Genomic DNA, 27,706 nt, shown 5'->3' with positions numbered 1-27,706 from the left:
CAATGGAAGAATTTAGCCAGTTTTGTTGGTTGTTGTTGTTGTTGTTGTAGGGTTTAACGCCATTTTTCAGCACACGATAGGCTATACATGGCGGCCAATATTAATGGTGGAGGAAGAACCCTGAAAAACCCAGGGAAGAACCACCGACTCACGAGAAGCTACTGGCAGGCTTTCCCACGTACCCACGCTAGCCGAGCCTTGGACTCGAACCCACGCAGACAGAGGTGAGATGGCAGTGATCCGTAACGGAGAGCTCTTTAGACCACTCGGCCACTCGGGGCCCCAGTTTTGTTGGTAGTCGTCACTTTGGAATTTTGTTACAATATATTTGTTTTTCAAAGAGTAATTGATTAGGTAGAAGGTTATTTAATATTTTGTTATCTTCTAACAGAGTCATTATTTTGTCTTGTAAACAAAATAAATAAATATTAATTTTTGTTTTATTCATAGGATAAAATTACTTCCAAAAATGAATGCTGTTTTGGACCATTTTATGATTTGTATAATTATTGGAGTAAATTGATGGCCATATCTACTTGTACAAATAGTCTGCTTCACAGTTTAAACAATTGGTGATATGACTTACACTGTTATTGAAATGTGGAGGGCCCATTAAGGATATATTGTCCAAACTGCGAGTTTTATTTCAGCATGGGTTCTTAGATCAGTTTAAAGGTAAATTCATAAACCCCGTCATCCTTTAAAACTAAAAACAATAAAGGTGTTTTCAAGACATTGGGGTATACAGTAAAGTTAACTATAAACATACCTTGTAATATAACATATGAATGTTATAAATCATAATTATATAATGGTTTAGCTATGACTTGGGCATTAATTAAGTTTATGAATTTAACGCTTGAATTTTGTTATTAAATGTCTTGCTTTTATGAAATATTTCATGAATTTTTATTTTTATACCATACTGCTGCCAAGGTAATGTGACATTCTGTTTAGAGCACCTACTGTCAGAGGTCGCCTTGGAATACCCAGCAGAATGGTGGTCACATTAATTGGAAATTAAAATCATTCATTGTGTACCAAATACTGATTTCTGATGCTCAGGGGTAAAAATCAGAAAGTAAGCAGGGATTATTCTGCAATAAAATTCTGGGGAACTCATTGCAATAATTGGAAATTTTTAATCTCAAACATTTTTCAGAATTTTTAACACACAGGCTGATACTTTCATTATAAACCTATATCTTTGTCACTTATAATTTTTGTCACAATATATTTTCAAATGATCCACACTATAGCAAATAAAAAAATATAATAATATGAACAAAAATTACTAGTTTAGTTTTGGTCATGTTTTGTAGACAGTTTGCTTTTTTTAAATAGTAGAAGTGGTAGAAGTTGCTGCTTTGTATTATTGGTTTTTAAAAAAAGTTTTTGTTTTAATAACAAGAATTTAATATGAGACAAATTTATCTGTTTATTAATCTAACATAATTAAATTATATTTGCATTACGGGGGTGGGGGCTGGAAAAAAAATTCATACGCATGAAGTTTGTAAGAGGTGACCTGTCGTCATTGAGTAGGAATTGCACAGAGAAATAAACAATGGAATGTTTGATTAAATGAAGACAAAAACATGTTTAAAGTACACTTGTATATGGACAATTTACATTTCTGTACCTTTATGTAATACAATCCAGAATATGTTAAGTGCTGTGCGTGTATATGAATTCAGGTATAGGTCAGATATTAGATAATTCTTGTATCATATCAGTCACATCCTTTTAAAAAACAGTAGTCCTCATTTAATCTATGTCCCATTGTCAACAAACAATTCACTAATGGTTTTTTTTTGCTACATGATACATATATTTACATTGGCCTAGTGTTTGCTCTGCTGGAGAGAGCAAACGTACTCATCTTAGAGAGACTACCAAAGGAAATGAAAACTTGTCAGCAAGTTTAACGTGCTGGCCCTTCTTAAACTTTTTTAATGGCCCGATATTTTATTTCTAGAGACTGTAAATTTAATTTGCGTTTTGTGCAGTCGTTGGTGGCCATTGTAAGCGTAAAGTTACTTTCCTGCATGATTTGGTAGTAACAGTAGACAATAGGACTGGGACTTTGCATGATTTGGTAGTAACAATAGATAGTAGGACTATTAGGACTGGGACTTTGCATTTTTGTTGACATAGGCAGCTTGTTGACAAAACTGATATTGATATAAGTAGATATGATTGTATAATAATTCTCTTTATATGAATAAAGTGCCCTATGATCTTATTGCATGGTTGGTTAATTTTACACTGAATTAAATTTGTTTTTTTAAGGATATGAATCTTTGCAGTATATTTAAAAGAAGTCATTAAACTAGAATTTAATGTCCTCTGCTTAGTCTTTCCATTTTTTATATATTTTTTGTGTGTTTTATATGGAGTTTAGAGAGACTGTGGCAAATTACGAAAATAGGAGAGCGGAACTTGATTTCTTTGTCTGCTGATCTGTCAGTTTTTCTTATTATTGTCACAGGAAAATATTACCCTTGCCTGGTCTCTTGGATTACCAAAGCAGTCCTATTAATCCAAGGCAATGTGGAGAAAGCCAGCTTTTGTCATGTTTTGGGTTTTATTACATACTTAAGTGCGAAATATAGAGACTTACTGGTGAAATAATTTTTTCTTCTTTTTCTATCTGATATTTTCACTTGTGAAAAATATATTCTTATGTTTTCACATGTGAAAATATAAGGTGTCCCATAATGCCATACAGTGGTTCATTGTAAATTCCCACAAAAGTTGTACTTGCAGCAAAAATGTGTACTTTGTGAGCTAGAACAAATACATAGAAACTGCCCTACATTACAGACATGAAAATGTATTTTTTATTAAGAAATTTGACCAGATGCCATAAGTTATTTTCCTTTACTTCCTTGACAACAGCAACAAATCCGCTGTGGATACATTGCTGCGTTAGACTTGTGTTGTTTTCAGAGATGGTCCAATAGTATACAAAATGACAAAAATGTAATTTACTGTAATAGATTATGTCACAACGATCTTACCACTTTTTTAAGTCATGTATATTTATATGATCTGGTTATGAAAGGTGAATTTACAAAAATGGGGTGGGGGTTAGTGTATTGTGCTGAAGAGTGAGTTAAATCCTCTAACTTCAGTTCTGGAGCAAGTTTGGTGTATAATAAAAATAAATTTTCTTTTCCTACAATAATACCAGATATATTTCATCTTATGGTACCAAAAAATATATATTTTAAGTTGTGGCTTTGCCACTCATTAAAATATCGTGTTTTGATACCACATGATGAAATATATCCAGCATTAATGTACAAAAAGAAAATATCCTCTATTCGTTTTATTTTAAGCTATGAATAACTGGATTTTCCAAGAGGAATAATTTTGCTAACTCACTAGAATAGACTATGATAAACATTTTTTCATAGTCCTGTCAACAGACATTTGTAATATATCAAAAAAACATTTGAGTGAATTTTAGTCCTGGCATAGTCTAGTGGTAAGTATTGCCGCCATGGACGGAAACGAACCAAGTTCAAATCCTGCCTATTTCTGAAACAAATTTTATATGTGCTGTTTTACCTTGAATTGGGAGGGAGAATTATTTTCAGATATTTTTGTGCAAATATACATAAAAAACACAGCAAAACAAAAACTGTAAACCATAAACCACTGACATTATGGCGTATAAGAAATGTGCTAGCTCAATACGTGATGCATTTTGCCAGCCAATACATTTAAGTATAAAATTAAAAGAAAATTTGCTTGCTTCAAGTGAATAACAGAATTATTTCATCTTATGGGTGAAAACACTTAAGTATTTTCACCCATTAAATGAAATATAATTGTTATTTACTCTTGCAAGCAAATATCCTCTCTGTAATATATGGAATCTCTCAAAACAAGAATATTGATAGGAAGCATGTAAAACAGCAACAGCCATTTGTGTATAGCATATAATTTGTGCTGGATAGCTGGTAGTTTCACAATACATGTACATGTATTAGGCTTTATCTTCCCTACAGAATTAAGTTTTTGAAGGAGTAACACTTATATAGAAAGGAACATTGAAGCTGTTGATATTATATTTTGTATAACATATACTCTAACAAGGTTTATTCCAAGGACTTTTAAGATTTTCTAACTGAAGCCCTAATATAATGAAAATATGGTTGGAGACTCTTTATTTTTTATTTTTAGCAAAAAATGGTTTGAAAATTGGTATACTATTTATAAACTATATTTTCCAGAGTTATGAATAATTCCTTTCATGGCAAAAAGTAAATGAAATATATAATGTTGGGACTAACTTTGTACAATATGTAGGAGTCCTGAACTCGGCGAAATCATTTATGAATAGATTATCTGTCAAATCCCAACCAGAAGTTTTTGGGGAAAAAAACTAGGATTGCAAAAGAGACCTTGCTTCTCCTCGAAACTAAGAAAGGTTGGAAAAATATTTTTTGTATCTTGGTGAAAGACACAAAAATATTAGAAACTAAACCACGAATTAAATGGAAAATGCACCTTAATCTGCCAAACCATTTGAATTGGACAAGTCATTTCGCCTTTTGCATACAAAATTACAAAAGATTCTAATCTAATTTGGTTTCACTATTAATTACTGCATAGAGTTTTTGCAACAAATACTTTTTGGAAACAATTTGAATAGTAAATAATAATAGTGTTCTTTTTTACGGATTCACATGAAACATTAATTCATCTTAAAATTGTTTTGGAATGATTTACACCAGTGGATTAGAAATAACAGTCATTTCGTGCATACCTTTTCACTTACATGAATAATGTAGGTATGTTGGAAGTAGGCAGTGTAATTAATTTTATCTTGCTGATATATAAATGATGGTTATTATATGCACCATGAAAGAAAGAAAATCTCCATCTCTACCTTTCTTTAAGTACATATTAAAATGAGACTACATTTTGAGATGGAATTAGCCAAAATTAACAATAAACTGGAATGTTTTGAAACTGGATGGCACACATTTATTCATTTAGTAGTATAGCCCAGTTATGTAGATAGTGTTCATTCTTGTTACGTCTTGTACTGTCTCTCATTTCAGTAGTTCAAAGTTTCGGAATGATGACAGCATTTATTCATCAAATGTTGTCAAAAAGATAAGATGTATTCCATGGAACCTTTCTTTAACAAGTTATTGTTTCAAAAAATTATGAAACTGTATCAAAGTATGACATTATGAACTTTTTGTCTTTCCTATATTGCAGTAATTTTCTGGTTTGGCGTAACTTATGTCCAGCATTTTCTTGAACTACATGTTTTATAAACTTTAGTTTTCCTACGTATATAATGTCTCTTTCAAAACAAAACCTATCAAGTAATTGCCAAATTTTATTTTGGCCACACAAATTTTAGACATTGTCATTGGTTCATTTTGATCAGTGATGAAAGTGAAAGAATGAGAGAGAGAAAAAGGAGAAAGAAGACTTTTAACACAAATTCAATGAAATAATTTAATTCTTGCATGCTGATGCTGCTCAAGAAAATTTAAAATAAAAACAATAACAAGCAAGGAATGTTTGAATGAATTCTTTTATTCCAGTAATTTAAATTGAAAACCAACCACAATTTACAGTATTTCTTAAAAATAATTGGATTTTAAATGCAGTCCATCTTTGCTGCCAAAAGAACAAGAATCTATGATGAATTATTGGGGATGAATGTGGATTTTATTTTAATAGTAGCAGTTACTTATCCTGTCGCTATTGCGCAGCTACCTATTTTCATGCTGAAAACTAACTCCCATAGTAGAGAAAAGCCAGAATAACAGTTTTCGGAATGAAAATAGGTAGCTGTGCAATAGCAGCAGGTAAGTATTGCATAATTAAAATTAGTTTTACCCCCCCCCCCCCCCCCAAACAAATTTCATGTCATGTCCATAGCAGGGTATCAACATTGAACACATGACGACTGTACTGTATATAAAGAGCTTAATAGCATGTCAGCACTCTGCTGTCTTTTTATGATGATTAAACATTCTAAAAATATAAAGAAAAAAAATTGCCTCCCAAAACTTTACAGATTTAATCAAACCTAAAATGTGAGAATATTTTGACAGTAGATACAAACTGAGAACTTGAATCTGCATATTCCACTTGTTCTCACGATTCGTGCAGTATCTCTAGCCTGCTCTGAGAACATGTCTACACACGTACCTTCACTATATATATTTTCCATCTGTTGGAGATGCAAACTTTTCTCTTATATTTAGCTTTGATGCACTAAAGCTATATTTCAGTTGGAAAAATGACAATTATAAGATTCTGATTCTCCATCATTATTGCTTGACCAGTTAGGATGTAGATAGTAGCATTCCATTCAGTACAGCGTATTAGCCATTGAAGCCATGGTTAATTTATGGGTTGTTTTAATGTAGCCATGGTTATGGGTTGTTTTAATGTAGGAAAATGGATTGGCAGTAATATTCATTGGTAGAAATGCAGTGTTACTGCACTGTAGGCATGACATGTTGAATATTTGAACTAAACATTATTACAGCTTCTTTTAAGCCTAACCCCCTTGTATAGCTTGTGAACCACTTGATTAAAAGTAGGTCATGTAGAAGTGCCCTCTCGTAAAGTATTGACTACATTTCTCACTTGTATGAAATATGTGTCCCCTGAAGTGGTTGCCATGACCTTAACTTGTAAGAAAATCACAAAATTCTAATTTGTCTCTAGAAGTTGTCTCCATTTTATCACGTGATCACATCCAAAATTTGGACTCTGCGAAGTCTAAGATGTGTTCATCTCGTATTTGGGTACTTGATTACTCGTTACAACAGTGCAGTGTTTTAAATAAATGCAGCGATCTTCTGTCCATGATAGCAGGTTCAAGTCAAAGGCAATGACAAGAAATTTTGCAATACACCTTTGGGTATCTTGTGAATGTGTTAATTCAAATATAAGAAAATATGTTTGTTTGCATATTTGTTATGTCCGAGTTTCTCAGGAATGTCTGAAGTGGTTTCAGTTTAAATGAATAAAATGACTGAAGCAATGGGTTTATAGTGGGTTCCATGAAATTCTTTTTGGTCCTTCGGGGACTCTTTGTTTTTAACACTACCTTTTATAGAACAGAGAAACCACTCTGGTGGCCTAGTGGTTAGAGCATCTGCCTCTGATGGAGAAGGTCGCAGATTCAAACCCTGACCGAGTCATACCAAAGACTTAAAAAATGGCACTAACAACTTCCTCACTTAGCATTAAGAGGTTAGTGTTAGGACTGGTCGGCCTGGTGACGGGATAATGTGACTGGGTGACATCATGATATGTGTCTGTGGCATAATGCCTCTAAATTGGCACACTGCAGATATCATAGCACTATGACTGAATTATTTTTAAAGCTACGTTCAAGTTCCTAATGACACAAACACAACACACCAAAATGAAGCGTGTTTTGTATTCATTATTTAATAATGGCAGTGATGCAAAGTAACAACAGTATCATGCTGAGAAATCACTGGCATCCACCATGCAAAGACATTAAGATAACTGCATTTCCATGGTCTTTTTGTATTGATTTTTATCTGTATTTTTATTACATATTGTTATATGAAATAATTAGATGTATAAAATGATGTTATTAAATAACAGTATAAGTTAAATATGGAATTTCCATGCAGATCTTAGCAGTATGCATGTAATCTTTCAGCACAACAGTGTTCTACATTGTTCTTTTTTCTAGCTACCATTAATAATGTATAACATGATTGTCAAGATCATAATGTGGCAACATATCTGGGTCCATGCTATTTGTTACGGGTAACCATTACAGCAAACAACACAGCCCCTGATATGCCTGCATATTATGTGATGATGGATCAGTGTTTAAGTTGTTTGCATTTGGACTCCATTTAAAAGCGAGTATTGAAGGTACAAATAGAGGAGGATTAATACATGTACATAGCTGCCAACCCTCACGAATTTGGCATGAATTTCACGACTTTTTCAGTGATTCATGGATTCATGCGGCAAGTCAAAAGTTCATGAATTCTCCAATTCTCAATTATTTTAAATCTTTCATAAAATAACCGATTTCTCTTTAAGTGCTAGTCATGATATTCACAGTTGCCGAAATGGTCCGGTTCTGCTGGTCACGATATTAGTAGATCTACAGCCAATTAGTACAGTTTGGCCCGGTAGCAAGCATTTTAGCCTATTTTAATCTATATGTATAAGAGTAGTTTTACAAATGCTTTGAAAGAAACTGGGGCCTAACTGGAATTTTGCTCTGTACATGTGTCACCAACACTGATTTGAGTTACCGTTCAGCATCGCATGTAAGATCTTGAAAATGTCTTCACCAACAAGGAAAAAGAAATGTGTTGCTCAAAAAGTGAAGTTTAATTTGGAATATATCAAAAATTGGCCATTAAACATTGATGTTCATCATGCTTTTTGCACCCAGTGTGCCATCGCAGAGACGATGTGAGGAATCACATTGGTTGCAAAAAACACATAGAAGTTGGGAAAATTAAGACTTCGCAGATTTCAGCTCTGGAATATTTTAAGCCATCAGCGGAAGACCTGCAAGCTACCAACGCTGAGGCTTTATTTGTGAGTTTTCTTGTCGAACACAATCTACCTTTATCAGCTGGAGACCATGCAGACATTTTTTCTGACAAATGTTCCCGGACTAAAAAATCGCTTCCAGATTTTCCTATGGAAGAACCAAAAGTGGTGCAGCTCCTGTGCATTCCTCACAGCAACAGTTACAGCAAAAGAGTATGTTCTCTAGTAAGGAAAAATAAGACAGACTTTAGGGTCTCCTTGGCTGCAGAAAATTTGTTGGCAATTTTAGTCATCAAGATCAACCAGCTGCAAGAAGTCTGAACTGTTTAGAAAACAAATTTACGATCAAGCAGTTGAGGAAGTTCAAGTCTGCCACAGTATCATATCTTGATAAATAAATATTTCTGCATATATATAGTGTTTTAGTTTTATATTGCGATCTTGATATAGTGTAGTATTGACGGTCAGAGTGGATGGAGTTATTGTCATGGTATTTTTCACTAATTCTTGTCCAAATTCATGACTTTTTATCCCTGTTTTCACTAATTGTGAGCCTAGAAGGTTGGCAGCTATGCATGTAATATCTATCAATAAAATTGCATGTAACTTAATATCTTACTGTCATTATAGTTGTCATTGATTTCTGTTGAATGCAAATCTTAAGATAGAAGTCTTGTACTTGGAATGAGTAACCATAGTGAGAACGTTTCATAAACGGTTGTCATCTTTCAGGCTTTGTTAATGTTGTGCATTCCCTGTCAGTTACATTTGAGTCTAATTTCCACATGTAAGAATGACATGACTTGAATACATGTTTTAAAAAGTTCACGTTTGAACTTTAAATTTGAGTCCGGTCTCTCATGGCCCTGAGCACAGATGTTCATCAATGTTATTCACTACAGACATTGTTGTTCAGATGCCAGACATATTGTATGAACTGTAATACATTCTCACAGTAAACTGTACTGATACAGCTTTGAAAGACCCAGATATTCCAAAATTCTATTCATGCCCAGAATTTGCATGATATTTTGATTTTTGTTTCATATTACTTCTAACTAGTAATTTCAAATTTAACTTATGAGCAGTATCCGGCTGTTGGATGTACGATTTTCCAATCCTGACTACTACAGAACAGTGAGCAGATTTGAAATTTCGTCACGAGCAGTGTCTACAGCAGGGTCAACAAAAATCAACATGGATGACAATGATGACGGTCAGACAAGTGAAACTTTGTTGTTATAAAGGGTCTAATCTAGGATATGCTATTGGAGGATTTGAGCTCATTTTGCAAAAATCATGACAAGACATTGCATTAATATATTTTCAAGATGTGCCTGTATTTCATCACTAAATCCCATCTACATGTATATTTTTAATATTTCCCTCATTTTAGCTCACATCACAGTAAAGGAGAACTGTTGCACAACCTATGGTGTCTGCATCCAAATGGATAAAGGCATAAAAATGTACAGCCTTACTGTATCTCAACCAAAATATTTTCCTAGGTTTTAGGCAACGGTTTTGGAATGTTTTGGGAATGGTTTATTTTGTAAATACTGGTTGTAGATTCATGAATAGGAGCTTTAGCATTTGACTTGTTTTGCACATATTCTGCATACTGTCATCCACCAAATCGTTAAACTTGGTGATGGAATGCACCTTGCAGTGCTAAGAAAAAACCATTAGACACTGGCCCAGGGCTGGTGACTAGGAAAAAACCCATGCCTAATGCAAATTCCACAAGTCTGGAATACATATGCCAAAAAAGCCCCCCTTTTTAATAGTATTTTTCACAAAGTTGCAATTGCTACACTTCAAATATACAGGGTTTTTTTAAGGTAATGCAAATGTCATTATTTTTCACTCACTAAAGACTAGATGGACCTGGTGTTCAAACTTCTACCTGATTCTCTCAGTGAATCCTGGTCAGAACTGAGTTGTTCTAGATGACAATAACGTTAGACTTGTCAGAACTGTATCTCATGCTGTCCAATACTGACGTATGCTTGCCTTTATTGAAAACTGAATATACATCATTTTGGTGTGTGTGTGCGTAGTTTGTTCTGTAATTGAGGGTGGGGGGGCTTTACAGGTAACACAGCGGTAAAAAACACATCTGTCCAGTATGGGTGCTAACCCTTCAGCATGACAAATCAACTGCAAACACAAGCATGTGCTTATTATTGCCTTTCAGTCAATTTCATTGCATAGGTCAATTAATAATTGGTATTTTAACAAGATAATGAATAAAGGGAACTAATCTGACTGTTCAGTTCAGCATGTTGAATATGTTACAGGTGGTGTTCCTATTTATTTTGACAGTCATGGTACACAGGAATGAAGTTTGTCTATATGTCGTTTGACGTATCTACAAAGAATTAAATGCCCCCACCTTTTTTGTTGCTTGTGTGCTTCACATCACAAAGTAGAGGTACATCAAACAAGACTTTTAAAATTTACTTTGCACGGCTTTGCTTCCCAAATTGCCTTAAAAAATGAATCACACTTGAACCCTATTCCGACTGCTGAATGAATCTTGCTTTCTGTTTTATATATTGAGTACTATCTGACTTCAGAGAAATGTTGCCGCTGTTCACAAACTTGTCAATAATCTTTAATGCATGTCTTATTTAAACATTCTCGATGAAGGCAGTGATATATAATAACTTTTGTTCATCTAGCATCTCTTTCATTTAACTATGGATATTGGGTTGATTCCACTTCGTGATCTTTACCTATGGCAAATTAGCACAACAGGCTCACAAACTGCAGTCTTTAAACAAATTACACTTGCTTGTCAGCCAGTTATCTAAAACAGGTGTTTTATACCTCACCTCTTAACCTTCTTTAATTAAACTTCCTAAATAATAGTTTTACATAAGCTCCAACCATGCCTGCTTACTGTTTATACAACCCATATGAAACTGGCATGCAGTTTTAACATAATGGTATGCAAGCACATCACACTAGTTGTCATCCAGTTATGTAAAACATGAAATGGTGGGGAATATTTATAACCTCTTAGCCTCTATCTAGTCTCCAACCATGACAGTTTACCATCTTGCTGTATGTAATGGGCATATACTGGTGGTCTTTATTTTGGTTCTGAATTTTGAAAATTACTGAATATCATGTTTTCTGAAACATGGCCATATCTTTGGTTTTGGGAGTAAAAATCACATTTTTAGCATGACACTCCGTGTTATGGCAGTTAAAGGTCTTTTCCTGGGCAAATTAATGTTTTTTCTGATAATCCCAATGGGCATCTCACTTAGAACACGGGAGGAACCTGATCTGAAACTAGAGGAGCCCTGGGCATCGGGCTATCAGATGTTTTTGAGGACTGATCTTGACAATTTCTATATCATCATCACAAAAATAGGTCACTATGATCTATATTTCATGATTCACTGACTTAAATTTGCAAGTTTGTTTCTGAAACTCAGTTCATGCTAGAGTTACATGTATCTCACTAAATGACTGCATGCAGCTTTATTAGTATCCAACATTTACAACAAAAGAAGGTCACTGTGACCTATATTTTACATTTTACTGGCTTAAATTGAGCTTTTGCATTTAACTCCTGACCAAAGAGGTTTTTTGCGCCTTCCATATATATACTGTTTTGGATTCATTAAACTTGGTGAGGACATGTATCTTGATAAGTACTATATGTACAACTCTTTGCAAAATCAGGTCACTGACCCATATTTTACTTTGAACTGATTTGGCTTCAGTTTTGTTTATATGTCAACCACTATTCATGCAGGAATCCTCAAGCTAAATGACTGCATTAGTACCACACCCTTACAATTAAAGATCATCACGACTTGCATTTCATTGACGCGGATTGAGTTTTTGCAGTAAGATAATGACAGGATAGTTTTTCGGGGTTGGGGTTTGCCTCATCCATATATATACCAGTACTGCTATACATAGAATCCTGAAAAATGGATTGGTTAAGGGAAGAATACTGCAGAATCATTGCAAATGTAGTTAAGATTGATCCAGATACCATGCTCCACTGCTTATCACCTTTGCTGTTCCTGTTTATGCTTGAATCACTGAACTAGATAATTATATCTACAGCTGTCTTAATAATGTGCCCATACAAAAAGTCATGTTCATTCGAGAATATATTTATTTATTTATTTATTTATTTATTGCTGGTGTAAGTTTTGTGTTTTTCCTGTTCATGCATGAATTAGTCAGCTTGATTTATGCATCTCAGTACAACACCCATACCAAAAATATCACTATAACATATATTATTCATTTCGAGGGCCACAAATGGTCTAAAGCGCTCATCGTGGGTTCATCATTCAGCAGTTAAAACAAAGAAATGGGCTTGTCATAAATTCGAGGAAATTCTTTTAATAGGAGCAGTTCCTTTAAGGGATTCATTTTATTTTTCACTTCACTTGGAAGCAAAAAATGACTCCACGCGATATGCAGGATTTGTTATGAAAACCAAGTTAAAAAAATATAGAACTTCCACTTTTTATTTGATTGCTATAAATATTTTGGAAAATGAAACCATGACAATTAATTTCTCAAGATGTTACTAAACAACTTAAAACTTTCAAAGTACAAGCAACCAATGAAATACTGATTTCCTTCTGAAGATGTTATGTTAGTGGTGTCATTTATGGCTATCATTGCTGCAAATGATGAAATTTGCATTGTTTCTCTTTTTTTTTGTCTCCGTAGGGAACATAATTCAAAGTGTTTGTGCTCGCACACAGTGCTGCATCATTTGTCCATGGCAGTTGATGGGTCTCCAGCTTTGCAGGACTACACTTAGTCCATATGTACATAGTATGGTCGGACCACTCTGGTTTCCTACTGGTTAGAACAGATGCTGGAAGTCACAGGCTTGAACCCTGGCCAGGTCATACCAAAGACTTATAAAAATGGTACTAAGAGCTGCCTTGCTAGGTGCTCAGCTTTAACACATTAGCCCCTGCCAATGAGTGTAAGTAGCAGGAGGTAGTAGCCTACTGCCAAGCTCTGTAGCGTCAAGGTCATGTATGATACACTAAAGTGGGTGGTATTATAGAAAGGTAGACAGATGTAGCTCTACAATGATACCAAATAATCTGGAAATTCTAGCTGCACTACAAAATACAGAGGGAAAAAGCTCATTTCTTTGGACCCAATTTTTTTCCACCCAAAATTCACCTGTGGTTGGAATCCGATTTTGTGTCCTGATTTTAGACTTTTTGGTCTCAGACCAGTATGAACTGCAAACAGACAGATGAACTTTTGCAAAAAGTAGGATAAGATGGGCATTTGGAATAAAGAATGGTCTTGATATGAAAATAATGGATCCGTTAAGCAAAAAAAAAGAACTCTCAACTTTTACCGTTCTGCTAATGTGCAAGCGAAATAGCCAATGAAAAACAATGTTTCTAACACTACTAGGCATTATGTTATTTGAAAATGACCTGGAAGTTGATGTATTAGGATGTATTCAGAAATGGCTTTCAAAATGTGTTTCCTACTCGAATTTCAAGCGAAAACAACAAAATCTTCCAGGGCTTAAGTGTTAGGACTGGTCAGCCTGGTGTCAGGATAATGTGACTGGGTGGGACATCATGCTATATGTCTGTGGCATGATACCCCAGTGCTAGACATCACTATAAACTGCCACACTGCAGACATCATAGCAATGTGACTGAATTTTTTTTTAAAGCTACATTAAAAATCCAAAACTCGAGCACATAGTATGGTCGTTAACTGACACTAATGTAATGCGAGGGCTGTCCCAAAGTTCAGTAACTCAAAAGCTGCATTAAAAGTGGATGCATTCACACGTACATGATGCAGTGACTATTCAAATGCCAATTTCTGATTTGATTATTCTAATCGGCAATAGTCTGTACAGTATGTAAGCGATTTAACTGTTTGCTAACACTAAGACTGCAAAATTTATTAAAATTTGTAAATGTTTACACAATATAGAATAACTGAAACAATGTCTAGTAATCTAGTGATTAGAAATTTCACTTCATGACTGGAAATTTTCACTCACCTTTTGAGTTGTATGAATGAATTTTCAAAACCATGGTTCTAGCATATACCCTGGTTACATATTCCACGTGTTCCTCACATACATTTTATACACCATTGTTATTCTAAAATTTCCTTAATCTTGACTAATGGGTTGTGCACTAAATATATGTTAATACTTTATATTTTATCATCCTAGATGATACTTTTATCCTTTTTACAGTCTATTCTAGATTCTTGAACTTTCTTTTTTTTTACAGAAATACAAATAGGAGTGATTTCATCTTTTATGCAGATAGACTGGTAAGTAGGATTATAGGATACTTTGGATTTTGTTAAAAATCAAGATATAACTTGGGCTAAATTAAGTTAATTAGTGTTTGTTTATTAGTTTGTCTGGGGTTAATATGGTGTTTTGGTATTTTGTTTTGATCAATTTCTTTGATACCTTTGACTGGTCACACAACTTTCTATGTTCATATATCCAGATAAGTACTTTATTCAGTCCCCCCAAAAATAAAATTGACTTATATTTCACAAGTAGTGTTTGGTCTTAAGTTTTGCTTTTGTGGTTGAATTTCTCAGACTGTATAATCATTTCACCATGGAATTCTAATGAGAGGTAATTAATTATCAATCAATTAGCCATTTTGAAGATAAAGAGAAGAAAAGACTTTAATATTTGAAATTCAGATATCATATGTTTGAGGGATATTGGTTGTTGCTTATTATCAGAATAGGATTATCAATAATGTATGTTCATCACTTTGATACTGTTTAATGTACATGTACCTAACCTGACCAACATTCAGTATTCTCAGTGAGTTGACTTGACAGCCAGCCATGACCAACAGCTTTAGCAAGTAGAATTTGCATGCCTTTTAACTTTCTTTTATTCTGCTCTCTTCTCGTTATTTGGTACAGAAGAAGGAATTAATGTGATACTACAAAGCTGGTTATTTTTAATTGATTGTAACAATGAAGCAAAAACACTTATGTAAATTGCAGATCCAAACACTGTTGACACTTAATTATGTTCTCATGGAAATACTTTGGCATCACTTTGACAGTTGATTGACACTTTTCATTTTGAATGCAAGAGGGCATAACACTTGATTTCACTTGACAAGACTTGTTTAATTGAGATCTACTGTATTTCTTCAGGTGTTGCCACCATTAGGCATTACCACCATTTTCATTGCTCAATATTATCATATATTGCTATTTACACATTTTAAAAGATAATTTGAGCAAAATGTTTGACTTATTCCAATTTGCAAATTTAATAATGTTGATTCCAAATTTTCCAGTCACTAATTGCCATTTTGAATATATAATGATTGATATATCAAAGTTTCATTTTCCAGTTTTGCTCATTACTTTATTTATATTCAGTAGATGGGGACCTATTTTTGGGATATTTTCTATCTGTAAAAAATGGATTCACAACTGTCCTTGCATTATAATTTGGTTTGTGAGTTATTTGGGTGTGCTAAAATGAAAGAGCAGTGTACCTAATTGAAATTTTTGTGTTTGCAGAGCTTAAAGTAGCTGACAATAAATAACTGGAATAGCTTTTTTGGCCCAGAAGTTAACCATATGTATGTTTGAAGCTTAACTTTCAAATGCTTATTCTTGAATCATTGAACTTGATAAATGTATGCATCTCATTTAGTGGAAGCTGCAGTAGCTTCGTGGTTGAACATCAAACTTGAAATCCAAGGGTTGTGGGTTTGATAACCGCCCAGGCCAGCCAAGGTTAGCTGACTTGGTGCTGTGGTTCATCATTGTCTCATAAAATTGGGTCAGACAAGAGGGAGGGGGATGGATCTTATTATTATACCAAACTCTCTAGGCTGGAGGAGAGCCTCGCAGACCCACCTGCTGAGTTCACTGCTAAAGACAGTTTGTTACCTCTACAGGAGGAGTTACTGGTTCATGTTTATGCCCCGTCCTCAAGTTTTCCCCCACAACATAGACATTGGGTCACATAGTCATGCGTCCCAAGAGAGGATGCAGGGCGAAGACGTCTTTTCTATAAATGTTGATATACACGAGTTTTGATACAGAACAGGCCGATGTGGTACCCCCTCTGTTCAGGTCACTGCCACTTCTCACCTGTCTGTGAAGATGGCAGAGGAGGAGGAGAGAGAGACCAAGAACACCAGTCCCTTGCATCCAATCTTGACTCTTCTAAACTGGTCAACAAACTAAATGATCATGACTATCCTGACTGTCTTCAGGGTCCATTGGCTAAATTCTTTAAAACTGCACAACCACAGTCAAAGCAAGAACTTCATTTCAGAATTGCTCTATTCAGGTAGGTCCTAAAAGGGCCTGCAATACGGGTCTAAGGAGGAAGGTTTTGGGCCGTTCCTTAGTTCAAGGGTGGACAGCTTTGGGGATTCGCTCCCTTTCCAGCCAAATGAAATTCTATAGTTGGTTCAGGTCGCCAGTCTGAACCTTTGTTGCACTGACTTGGTCAGGCATAACAGTTGATGACTAATCCTTTCTATCATAAAAGATGGCTACCAGCTTAAGATCTCCCTCCTCTAGTAAGGTCACTCATTCTCTTCCAGTTAAATCTGGTACACTCAAAGGAAAGATTCGCTCCCTACTTTGGAAGGGCACAGTACAAGGGTGTTAAATGACAGTCTCCAGCCTTTTCTGATTCTCCTGGGCCCCAAGAAAGGGGAGAGTTCTAATTATCGACCTTTCCACCCTAAGCAGATTTATGATGGATGAACCATTCAAGATGGAGACCACAGCCTGAGTTAGGAATGCCATAAGACCTGGAAATTGGTCCAGTGATCTTCAAGATGTGTATCATCACATCCCTATTTTGCCTCCACACTTGGAGTACCTTGAGGTTTTCTTGCATAGGGAGGTTTTCCACTTTTAAACTTTATTGTTCTGCCTTGCCAATGCATCTATAATTTTTACCAGGGTCATGATGAATGGCTGGAGAACATTTAAAGTCACTATGTGTCCGAGTTTTATAATATTTAGATGATGGCTGGTTCGAGTTCCTCAACCTTGATCTATCTTGCTGATGGTCCTTAAGTCTTTACCTTCTGCAAGTACTTGCTGCCCTGGCTACTAAGCCTGATTAGCAGCCTGCCTTCTAGCAGCTGTTTGTAGGCTGAAACCCAGAGCATCATAATAGCTGCCTGAGTGAGAACTTCTTGAGTTATTTACATGCTGTCTACATTTTCTGTATCAATTTTGTCCATGCAAACTATGTAATTTAATGAAAAATAACATTTTAAACACTTACCAATGTTTTGTGCCACTCATTTCCACCACCAAGTACATACGATCCACAGGAATCAATGTTTATATTCACATATTTATAATAAAAAATATTTCTCAATATATCTGTGTTTAAAATGTAGATTAGATTACTTTTCTCACCACTATTTTGCACACCAATATGTCCACTATTTTATTGCAGATTTGGTAATTTTGTATGATACAGCCTGAAGCAAAAGAAATCTATATCCCTTGCAGTTTCTTCTAAAATAAATGCTGGCCCTGAAACTGCTGTAAAGTCGTCCACATTTACCGGTCTCACATGTTCCGACAAGATTTGATTGTTTTGCGTTTCATCCTCGGATTCAGATAAAACTGAAATGTCAGGTGTCGAAACAGGACTTATACTAATGTCCAATCCTTCATCTTGAATCTGGTTAAAATCAATATCATCACTTTCAAATCCTTCAAAACTTCCATCAGAATTGTTGTCGGAATACATGAATGTTGCCATTTTGTTTTACTGTCACCATTGACCTCGTTTTCAATAGAATTTCCCGCTTATATGCTGTAAAACTACTAATAGAATATGTTGATCATTTTATGTAAGGACTATTTTCATTGCCAGTTACTTCGCTTGGTATCACGAGAACTGCAAAGAGACCCCTTGTATTCTCTGCTTTCTCTCGGTCTTTACTGAGTAGACAAGATTGTGTCCCTGTTGGGAGCATTAATATTAAAGACCACATTGTCAGCTAATATTTCTCTTTTTGAGGGGACCTTGAACTCTGCTCTGATTTCTCCAGGTCTGGATTTCCACCATCATCTGATATGGTGGACAAATCAGGACCATTTTTTGGGCTGGTGTCCCCATCCCTGAACCAATCTCCTACCTGTTCACAGAGGCATCAGATTAGGGAACTCATCTAGAACCAGAAGGACTGATGCTTCATTGTTCATGGTTCCAGAGAATCTACCCTACGTGTTAACAATTTGTAAATGGTATCAGTGTTCTGAGACTGACTGCTCCGGTGGCCTAGTGGTTAGATCGTCTGCCTCGGATGCGGGAGGTCATGGGTTCGATACCTGGCTGAGTCATACCAAAGACTTACAAAAATGTTACTAGCAGCTGCTTCGCTTCATGCTCAGCATTAAGAGGTTAGTGTTAGAACTTGTCGGCCTGGTGTCAGGATAATGTGACTGGGTGGGATATGATGCCATAAGTTTGTGGCATGATACCCCAGTGCTATACCATCACTATAAACTGTCACACTGTAGACATCATAATGATATGTCTTAAAAATTGTTAAAGCTATATTAATAATCCAAATCACACACACACACACTTTAAATAATTTCACATGAATTCATGGCATCAATATTTTACTAATTGAACAATTCAAAAATTCAGCATAGACAATTGTCTCACGAAATGTTGCATTTTTGTATATAAAAAGGAATCTTGTTTGTTAGGACTGCTCCGATGGCTTAGCGGTTAGAGCGTCCGCCTAGGATGCAGGAGGTCGTGAGTTCGATCCTCGGCTGAGTCATACCAAAGACTTTCAAAAATGATACTAACAGCTGCCTCACTTGGCGCTCAGCATTAAGAGGTTAGTGTTAGGACTGGTCGGCCTTGTGTCAGGATAATGTGACTGGGTGGGACATCATGCTGCATGTCTGTGGCATGATGCCCCAGTGCTAGACATCACTGTAAACTGCCACACTGCAGACATCATAGCAATATGACTGAACAATTATTAAAGATACATTGAAAATCCAAATCATGCACACTGTTCTGAGACCTTTATGGGTGCTGATGGTCTCATCCAACAACATATCAGTGGTAGTGTAGCAAGGAGGCACACATGTACCATCTTTCTTGAAACCTTCTTCACTGGGAATTACCATCTGTCTGAGTTAGCCACACTCCCAGCAGAAAGAATATTTTGGTGGACGGTCTCTCAAGAAAAGAGTCCTCATGGAATGATTCCCTCACCAGTCTGTAGCAGACTTCCTATTCCAACATTGGGGGACTCATTGGTGGCCTTGTTTGCCACCAAACTAAATAACAGGCTCCCTTTTTATGTTTTCCCATTACATAAATTTAGAAGACTTCTGCAATGGTCACTTTCAGCCTGCAGTGGGATTGTCTGTTCCCCTGAACCTTTCCTCCTTTCAGGATGATCCCACGGGTTCTATACGAAGTCAGGCTCAGCTCAGTTTGATCACCCCTCAGTGGCCCCCATGATCATGGTTCAGCTATCTTCTGCTGGTGGACTGTTACAAGACCATACCTCAAAAAAGGGACCACCTGTCAGCACTTGGATTCTCAGATTCTCCACCTTCATGCTTGGCTCATCTCAAACTCTTTGCGAATAAAAGTTTTCAGTCAAAGTTGCCAACTGCGTCATTCATTCCAGGAGGATAGGCTATCAATGTCAAAGTTGTATGATTGATAATGAAAAAGCTTTTGTGATTGGTGTAGCAGAAAACTTGTCATTGCTAGATGTACCACTATGAGCTTTGTGGTTGATTTTCTTCTCTACCTTTTCAATGAAAAACAGTGCACAGTTTCTACTTTTATGGGCTATCAAGCAGCCCTTTCCACACTCCAGAACTTTCAAAAGGCCCGATCATCAGGTCAGACTCTTACTTAGCAGACTTGCTCTGGTGGTCTAGTGGTTAGAGCTTCCGCTTCAGATGCAGGTGGTCGTGGGTTCGATCCCTGGCCAAGTCTTACTAAATACTTCTAAAAATGGTATTAACAGCTGACTCAGTGCTCAGTGTTAAGAGGTTAGTGTTAGGACTGGTTCGCCTGGTTTCAGGTTAATGTGGCTGGGTGGGACATCATGCTACATGTCTGCAGCATGATGCTCCAGTGCTTGACAGCACTATAAACTGACACACTGCAGACATTGTAGCAATATGATTGAAAAAAATCCAGATCACACACGCACCTGATCAGGTATTTTGAGCTGCAAAGACCAATATCATACTCTGTTCAATGAGGGTGAGTGTTCCTTGTGTTTGGTTTTTATTTTCCAGTTGTGCAATCATCAAGCCTCCCACCAAACAGATAAATTCAGCTATGCAATAGCAACTGGTATGGTATTACTGATGTTAAAAGGGGTGGGAGTGGGGTAGATTAATTTCAGTGGTGTAATACAGTTTACCTGTTGCTATTGCCAGATTCCCTCCTCTGTCCCCACACTCATGTCCCACTCTTCTGTTCCCTCACTCATGTCCTATTCTTCTGTCCCCACACTCATGTCCCACTAAGTGAAGCTGCCCTATTGGAAAAGAATGAGGGGGCCAGTATGCATGGGCAAATATGTGCTGGGTGCCCCAAGTGTGATACGGTGTGCTGGAATTCTTCTGGTTCACCCTAACACAACGATGAATTTTGTCATACAGTCAGGGTATTTTCCTCTTGGAAAATTTACAATTATGCAGTAGCAACAGGCAAGTATTACTTCATTAAAGTGAATTTTTACACACCCACCCACAAAAAACCATGTTAAAACCAAGAACAACGCATTTATTATCACTGCTTCGGTGGCCTAATGGTTAGAGCGTCCACCTCGAATGCAGGAGGTCATATGTTTGATCCCCGGCCGAGTCATACCAAAGACTTACAAAATGGTACTAGCAGCTGTCTCGCTTTGCGCTCAGCATCAAGAGGTTAGTGTTAGGACTGGTCGGCCTGGTGTCAGGATAATGTGACTGGGTGGGACATCACGCTACATGTCTGCGGCATGATGTCCCAGTGCTGGACATCACTATAAACTGTCACACTGCAGACATCGTAGTGATATGACTAAAAAGTTGTTAAAGCTACATGAAAAATCCAAATCACACACACTTACATGCAAGGTCTATTTGATCCTCAGTGGAATCTGCGGATCTGATGTTCAATACGGCTGCCATGTTAGCAGTCTTGAACATCTTGTTATGACTACTTCTCCTGAATGGATTTTATAATCATATTGACATGGGGTGTTTGCCAAAAGACTTGTATAGTCAGGTTGATCCTAAATGAAAATGGTTATGCTAGGACATCTGATAGGGCCACTTGATTGGTTGATCCTATTAGCATGGGTTTCAGTAAAAGACTTCTTAAGTTTAATTGGCCCTAAATGAAAACGGTACCAAGCTGACAACCAGTTTGGGCACCTTTGAATCAGTCTTGAAAATCTTGATATTGCTACTACTCCTGAATGGATGTCTAGTTGGTCTTGAATAAAAAATAGTCCCATTCAGACATGTATGTCCACTTTGGCAGTCATCTTGAAAATTTTGTGTTTGCTATCCTCCTGAATGGAAAGTCACACCAGCATACTGTTTTCACTGGAAGACTTCTTATCATGTCAGTTTGGTATTGAATAAAAATTATGCCAATATAATGTCCAATATGGCCAGCACAGTGGTTATCTATCTTGAAAAACTTGTTACTGCAGCTCTTTCTAAAAGGAAAGTCATCATGGTGGGGTTTTCACCAAAAGACTTCTTAAAGCATCCAGTTGAACTTAAATTGTCTGATATCCAATATGTCCATCACAGGAGCCATCTTAAAAAAACCTATTACTACTCCTCGACGGCGAGTCATATGAACGGTTGCGTTTTCCCCGGAAGACTTTATATGGTGTCTATAAGGTACTAAATGAAAACAGTCCTGATCTAACATCCAGTATGGCTGCCATGGCAGCCATTTTGAAAATCTTGATGTTGCCATGCCTTCTATATGGAAAGTCATATTGACATGGTGTTTTCACCACAAGACTAATTACAATATTTGGTTGGTCCTAAATGAAAATGAAATGAAATGATAATGGTGCCACAGTGAACATACTGAAAGCCATGCTACTTATTCTTCTGAACAGATGGTTGTATCAACATGGGTTTTTCACTGAAGTCTTTTAATGATGTCTGGTTTATCATGGATGAAACTGGTCCCAGGCTTACACCAGTATTGGTTCCCACAGTGGCTAATTTGAAAATCTTACCATTAAAGAATAGCAGAAATGGTATCATTATTCAGCAGTTATAAAGAAGAAATGTTCTTATTTTTAATTCATGGAAATTTGTTTTGGAAAGTAGTGTGTCCGCCCCTTCAAGGGACTCTTGATTTCATTCTAAGTGAGACTAATGCATAATTATCTTGCATCTGATATGGGGATCTTTTTTACCGCTCAGGAGGCTCATTTGGATTTGGAGTGAAATTTATGCATATTAATGATGTAATCTTGTAGCTGGTTGGTTGAGCTTGTCAACAATCTAGTGACTGTATGTCCAATCAGATTTTCATCAGACTTGTTAAATAAACTTGTATCTGATTGTCTGAGCTTGTTGTCACTCTGATGACTGAGTTTCAGTTGGATTTTGCTCCACCTTATAGTTATACTATTACTGTGTTATAGATGGGATCTGTGATAAGAGATACCTGCTCACACAATTGAGATATCTTAAATCTGATTGGCTGAGCTTGGTATGCCTCTTTAGATCATGAGTTTATTTTTCATCCAGTTTCTTTAAAACTTGGTGAATAACATTATATCATCAAGATCTTGGGTGATTTGGTTATGAGCAAGAGACTGCATTATAATTATGCCTTTATCTTAAGAAATAATTTTTGGGGGATATAGTGAAAAAGCTAAAAATCAACATAATACATGTATAAAGTTTGAGAGATACATGTACCACAGTATGCAGTTAAGTCTAATGTGCAATGTTCTTGTTTACATCTTGTATACATAGTCATGTACCTGGAACTATGAAACTTAGGGGTGGTGATGAGTAACCATCTTTGAAAAAGTATGTCACTTATTTTACTTTAGCTGTTGATGCTAGAATCATTAAACTGGATGCTTGTATAAATCTCTGTTGGTGCCATATTCTTACAACAATAGGCCATTGTGACCTACGTTTCATATTTTACTCACTTGGGTTAAGTTTTGAGTTTAATTCATTACTATGTAGGATTTTGCATGCATTATTCTGTACATACATGTACTGTTATACCTTGAATCATGAGACTTTGTGAGAGGATGCGTTTGGATGAGCACAATTCCCTCATTGCAGAAGTAGGTGAGTAAAATATTCATAATTGTATGATTGTAATTAGGAAGCCATAGGAGACCCTGTGACAGTGAGAATGGTACATAAATTTGATCCATGTGGGCCCTTAGAGACCAAATTCTTGGAAAGTTAGAGAAATACTGTAAATGGACCCCACTGCTAGGAGTAGCTATATGTAATATTGTTTCAGAACTACATGTATTAGATTCTAAAATCACCATATTTGTGAGACATATTGGACAAGTGAGCTGAAAACTGTCTAAGAACTATTAGCTAACCTGTTAGACATTAGACATAAAGCACCCATAATTATCTCATGCATTTCTTTGCTCATGTTTTCCAACTTGTTTGAGCACATGATGGCCAAAGAACACAAGACAAAAATGGTGTGAAAGCTTCTCTCCAGGACTCATAAAAAAAAAGCTATACATAAACAGTTGCCTAAGGGTCTGTATTGTAGACATTATGTCAATATCTTGCACTGTGGTTTATCTGGACATGTGTTATTTTAACAGGGAAAACCCTGGAAAGAACCACCTACCCATGGGAAGCTACTGGCAAGCTTTCTCATGTACCAACATTGGCCGAGCCTGAGACTCGAACCCACACAGACAGTGGTGAAATGGCAGTGATCCATAATGGTGAGTGCTTTAGACCACTCAGCCACTCGGGGCCCCCCTAATGTAGTTAAATTTGGATGCAGTCGGTTTTCCTGGCTTTTTTCTTTTGATGAATCGTTCAGTTTGATTGGAAGAGTTCATCAGCTTTGGCCAATCAAAATGTTTATTACACTGATTGACAATTTTTTTTTTAACAAGACTGTTCAGCCAGTTGAATTTTGGTTACATTGAACAAGTGCTCACTCTATGTAGAAAGTGAGTGAAAGTAACATGCTCGAGGATTCAAAATTTGTTCAGTCGATTTATTATCTTCAGCTTTGTTTCACCTCTTGTTTAAAAATGCCAGGTCTTTGCTCTTTCAGTGATTTCTGGCTTGAACAAGAGAAATACAAGGAATTGCTGAAAAAGAATAAAACATGATAATGAAAGGCGTTTTGTACATTGTTTAAAAAGGCGATCAACTTGGCTTTTAGTCCGAGTTTCCTCTGACCCTTGCCATTCCTTTTTTGATATTTGGACATTTATGTTGGGGTGTAGGGTCAGAGTCAATGCCCTATCGAAAAGTTGGAATTTGCCTGGGAGCATGCGGTAACTACATATTAGCCGGCCTAGCTAACTCGAACGACCTTTCATCGAGACATACCTGCATGAAATTGATATGAATATGATTTATTTTCCCAGAAATTATGATCATAGCATTTGTTTTAATCCGCTGACAGACGAGGCAAAAGTACATCATTGCTGAAGTTTGACCTGGGTCTGACATTTGCATTCCTAGTCATGTGACTACACCACTCTTGCAACCTACATGATTTTTGTGAAAACGACTGAAAATCTGTAAATGTTGCAGTAATTTGAAGAAAACCAGATTCACTATGCAGAGAACACATGTCAATGTGTTAGTCACGTGACACCAACAAAAGCATTACTGACACATGCTTGAAAATGGTTTTCTCCACCCTGCTGCAATACTGACAGGTTTCTGGTCATTGTTCTCAGAACAAATATGTTGAGAATTAAGTGTGCATTATATGTATTTACAAACATTAAGTGACTTCTTTATGATATGTCCAAATTATATTTACAACAACTTTGTAAATTTGTTTAATGTCGATATCACATGACTATATGACCTCTGATGTCATTGACATGTTGGTTGCGAGATTTGTATAGTCATATGACTCTGGATGCAAATGGCCAGATCCAGGTCAAATTTCAGCAACGACGTACTTTTGTTTTGTCTGTCGGCAGATTAAAGACAGAACGAATGCTGTGCTCACGATTTTTGAGAAAATATATCATATTCCTATCGATTTCATGCAGGTATATAACAATGAAAGGTTGTTCACGTTTGCTGGGATGGCTAGTAATTGGCTACCCCATGCCAAAACCAAATGGTGTTGGTGAATTCCAACTTTTCGATAGGGAATGGACTCACCCCTACACCCCAATATAAATATCCGAATATCGAAAATGGGGTGAGAAGGGTCAGAGGAAACTTGGACTACTTGGCTTCAGTGGGAGAAGAAGTCCTTACAAGTCATGCCAAAGGTAAGATGCAAATTACTACAGTAACTACACACTGTTACGAATTATGTGTGTGGCAGAAGAGAAGTAGAGTCCCGATGTGATTTAATATTGACTCAGTGTGGAAAATTAGTGGATGAAGTTATCCAACGGGACAATCGTCTCTTGAAATGCTTCAAATGCTTCAATAGAACAGATGACAGCCTTGATAAAGTGTTTTATTCCATCCTTTCCAAAAGAAAGGAGCATGTTGAACTTTGGAATGTTCTCCAGAAAATGTTGTTGTCACATTAGCAATCAACAGTGGAGAGAGGATTTTCTGTCAACAAACAGGTATCTGTTGAGAACCTCAGCAGAGAAAGCCTCAGAGGTCAAAGGCTAATCATTGACACAATGAGAAAAGCTGGTGGACCTTTGGAAATCTTCATTAGCAATGAAATAATGACATATGCCTCCTCTGTAAGGCGTAAGTACCATGCCTATCTGGATAAGAAGAAAGCAGAGGAGGGGCATGAGGAGAAAATCAGAAATGGAAAGAAACGGGAGTTAGCCATAGATGAAGTGGAAGAACTTGAAGACAAAAAGCTGCGTCTTGAAGCTGACATTGCCAGCCTACATGCTTCCTCTGTTCAGAAGGCAGAAGAAGCATGGTTAAAAGGACTTGCTTTGCTTGTAGGAGAAGAGCAGAGGAAAAGATGACAATGGTGGCTTCTCTTTACAAAATGATTGAGGAGAAAAAACAGCAACTATAATAATGCATTTAAAGCAGTGCTGATGTCTGTTAAAAGAACAATTTATTTTATATTAAATCTGATGCATAAGTTACGTATTTCTGAAATAACAATGAATGATAACCTATCTTCCAGATCATTATAAAGCGAATTTTAGGAAATTAATTATAGTTTGAATTTCATCATTAAACAATATTATAGTATTTTGCATTCATTGTTTTTCTCATATAACCTGTATAGAAAATGTTAGCGAAAATAGGCTTGGAAATGTATGTTTCTGGCCTTTGAATGGTTGGGAGAAGTCTTTGAATTTATCATTCAGAGTTCAGGATGAACTCTGAATGAAACTTCACCGTTAGGCTTTACCAGAATTGGCATTAAATTAAGTGTCACATATTTTCCAAATAGTAAATCTGCTTGTTGTCATTTGATAACTAATTTTTAAAACAATAAAGTGGAATAAATTACTTTTGATGGGTGAAATTCTCAAACATAGCTTTTTGAAAGCATTTGTTCAAAATATTTTCAGAGGAAACATGGGAATCTTGGATAATGCTTACACTAAAATAACGAGTCTGGGACTGAAAATTACAGTTTTTGGAACATTTATTGGTTACGTACATCATTGTTTTCATTTTTTGCTACAAGTTCTTTTTTTGACTTTAAATGCTTTCATATTTAATTTCACCAGTATATGGCTGCCATGATAATTTTCAGAAAAACTTGTATGTCCAGTAAGAGCCATTGGAAATTTTATATATACATGTATATATATGAGAGTGAGACTGATTAAGTTATAACATGAACAGCAATGTGCAGAGAAACCATCATGTATTGACAAATTTATTATATATAGTATTATTTGTGCTGAGTTGCAGTTTATTGAGAAAAGCTTATATGTTCCAAACTGCTTTGTAGTAGTAAGAAATTTGATAGGGG

General features: G+C 36.2%; 1 protein-coding gene across 1 annotated transcript in view; it reads left to right on the top strand.

Moving 5' to 3' along the window:
- LOC149797268 (uracil phosphoribosyltransferase homolog) overlaps positions 1 to 27,706 on the top strand; it is a 67,267-nt gene that overhangs the window by 2,386 nt on the left and 37,175 nt on the right. Inside the window, exon 2 of the mRNA XM_089961977.1 lies at positions 14,823 to 14,865. Within this exon, the coding sequence (XP_089818103.1) occupies positions 14,823 to 14,865 (43 nt within the window). The remainder of the gene's footprint in view (positions 1 to 14,822; positions 14,866 to 27,706) is intronic.

This window comes from Sinohyriopsis cumingii, chromosome 6, assembly GCF_028554795.1.
Source record: "Sinohyriopsis cumingii isolate HCF-2022 chromosome 6, ASM2855479v2, whole genome shotgun sequence".
Classification (NCBI taxonomy): Eukaryota; Metazoa; Mollusca; class Bivalvia; order Unionida; family Unionidae; genus Sinohyriopsis; species Sinohyriopsis cumingii.
Note: the sequence above shows the minus strand (reverse complement) of the source record. Positions and strands in the feature narration are given on the sequence as shown.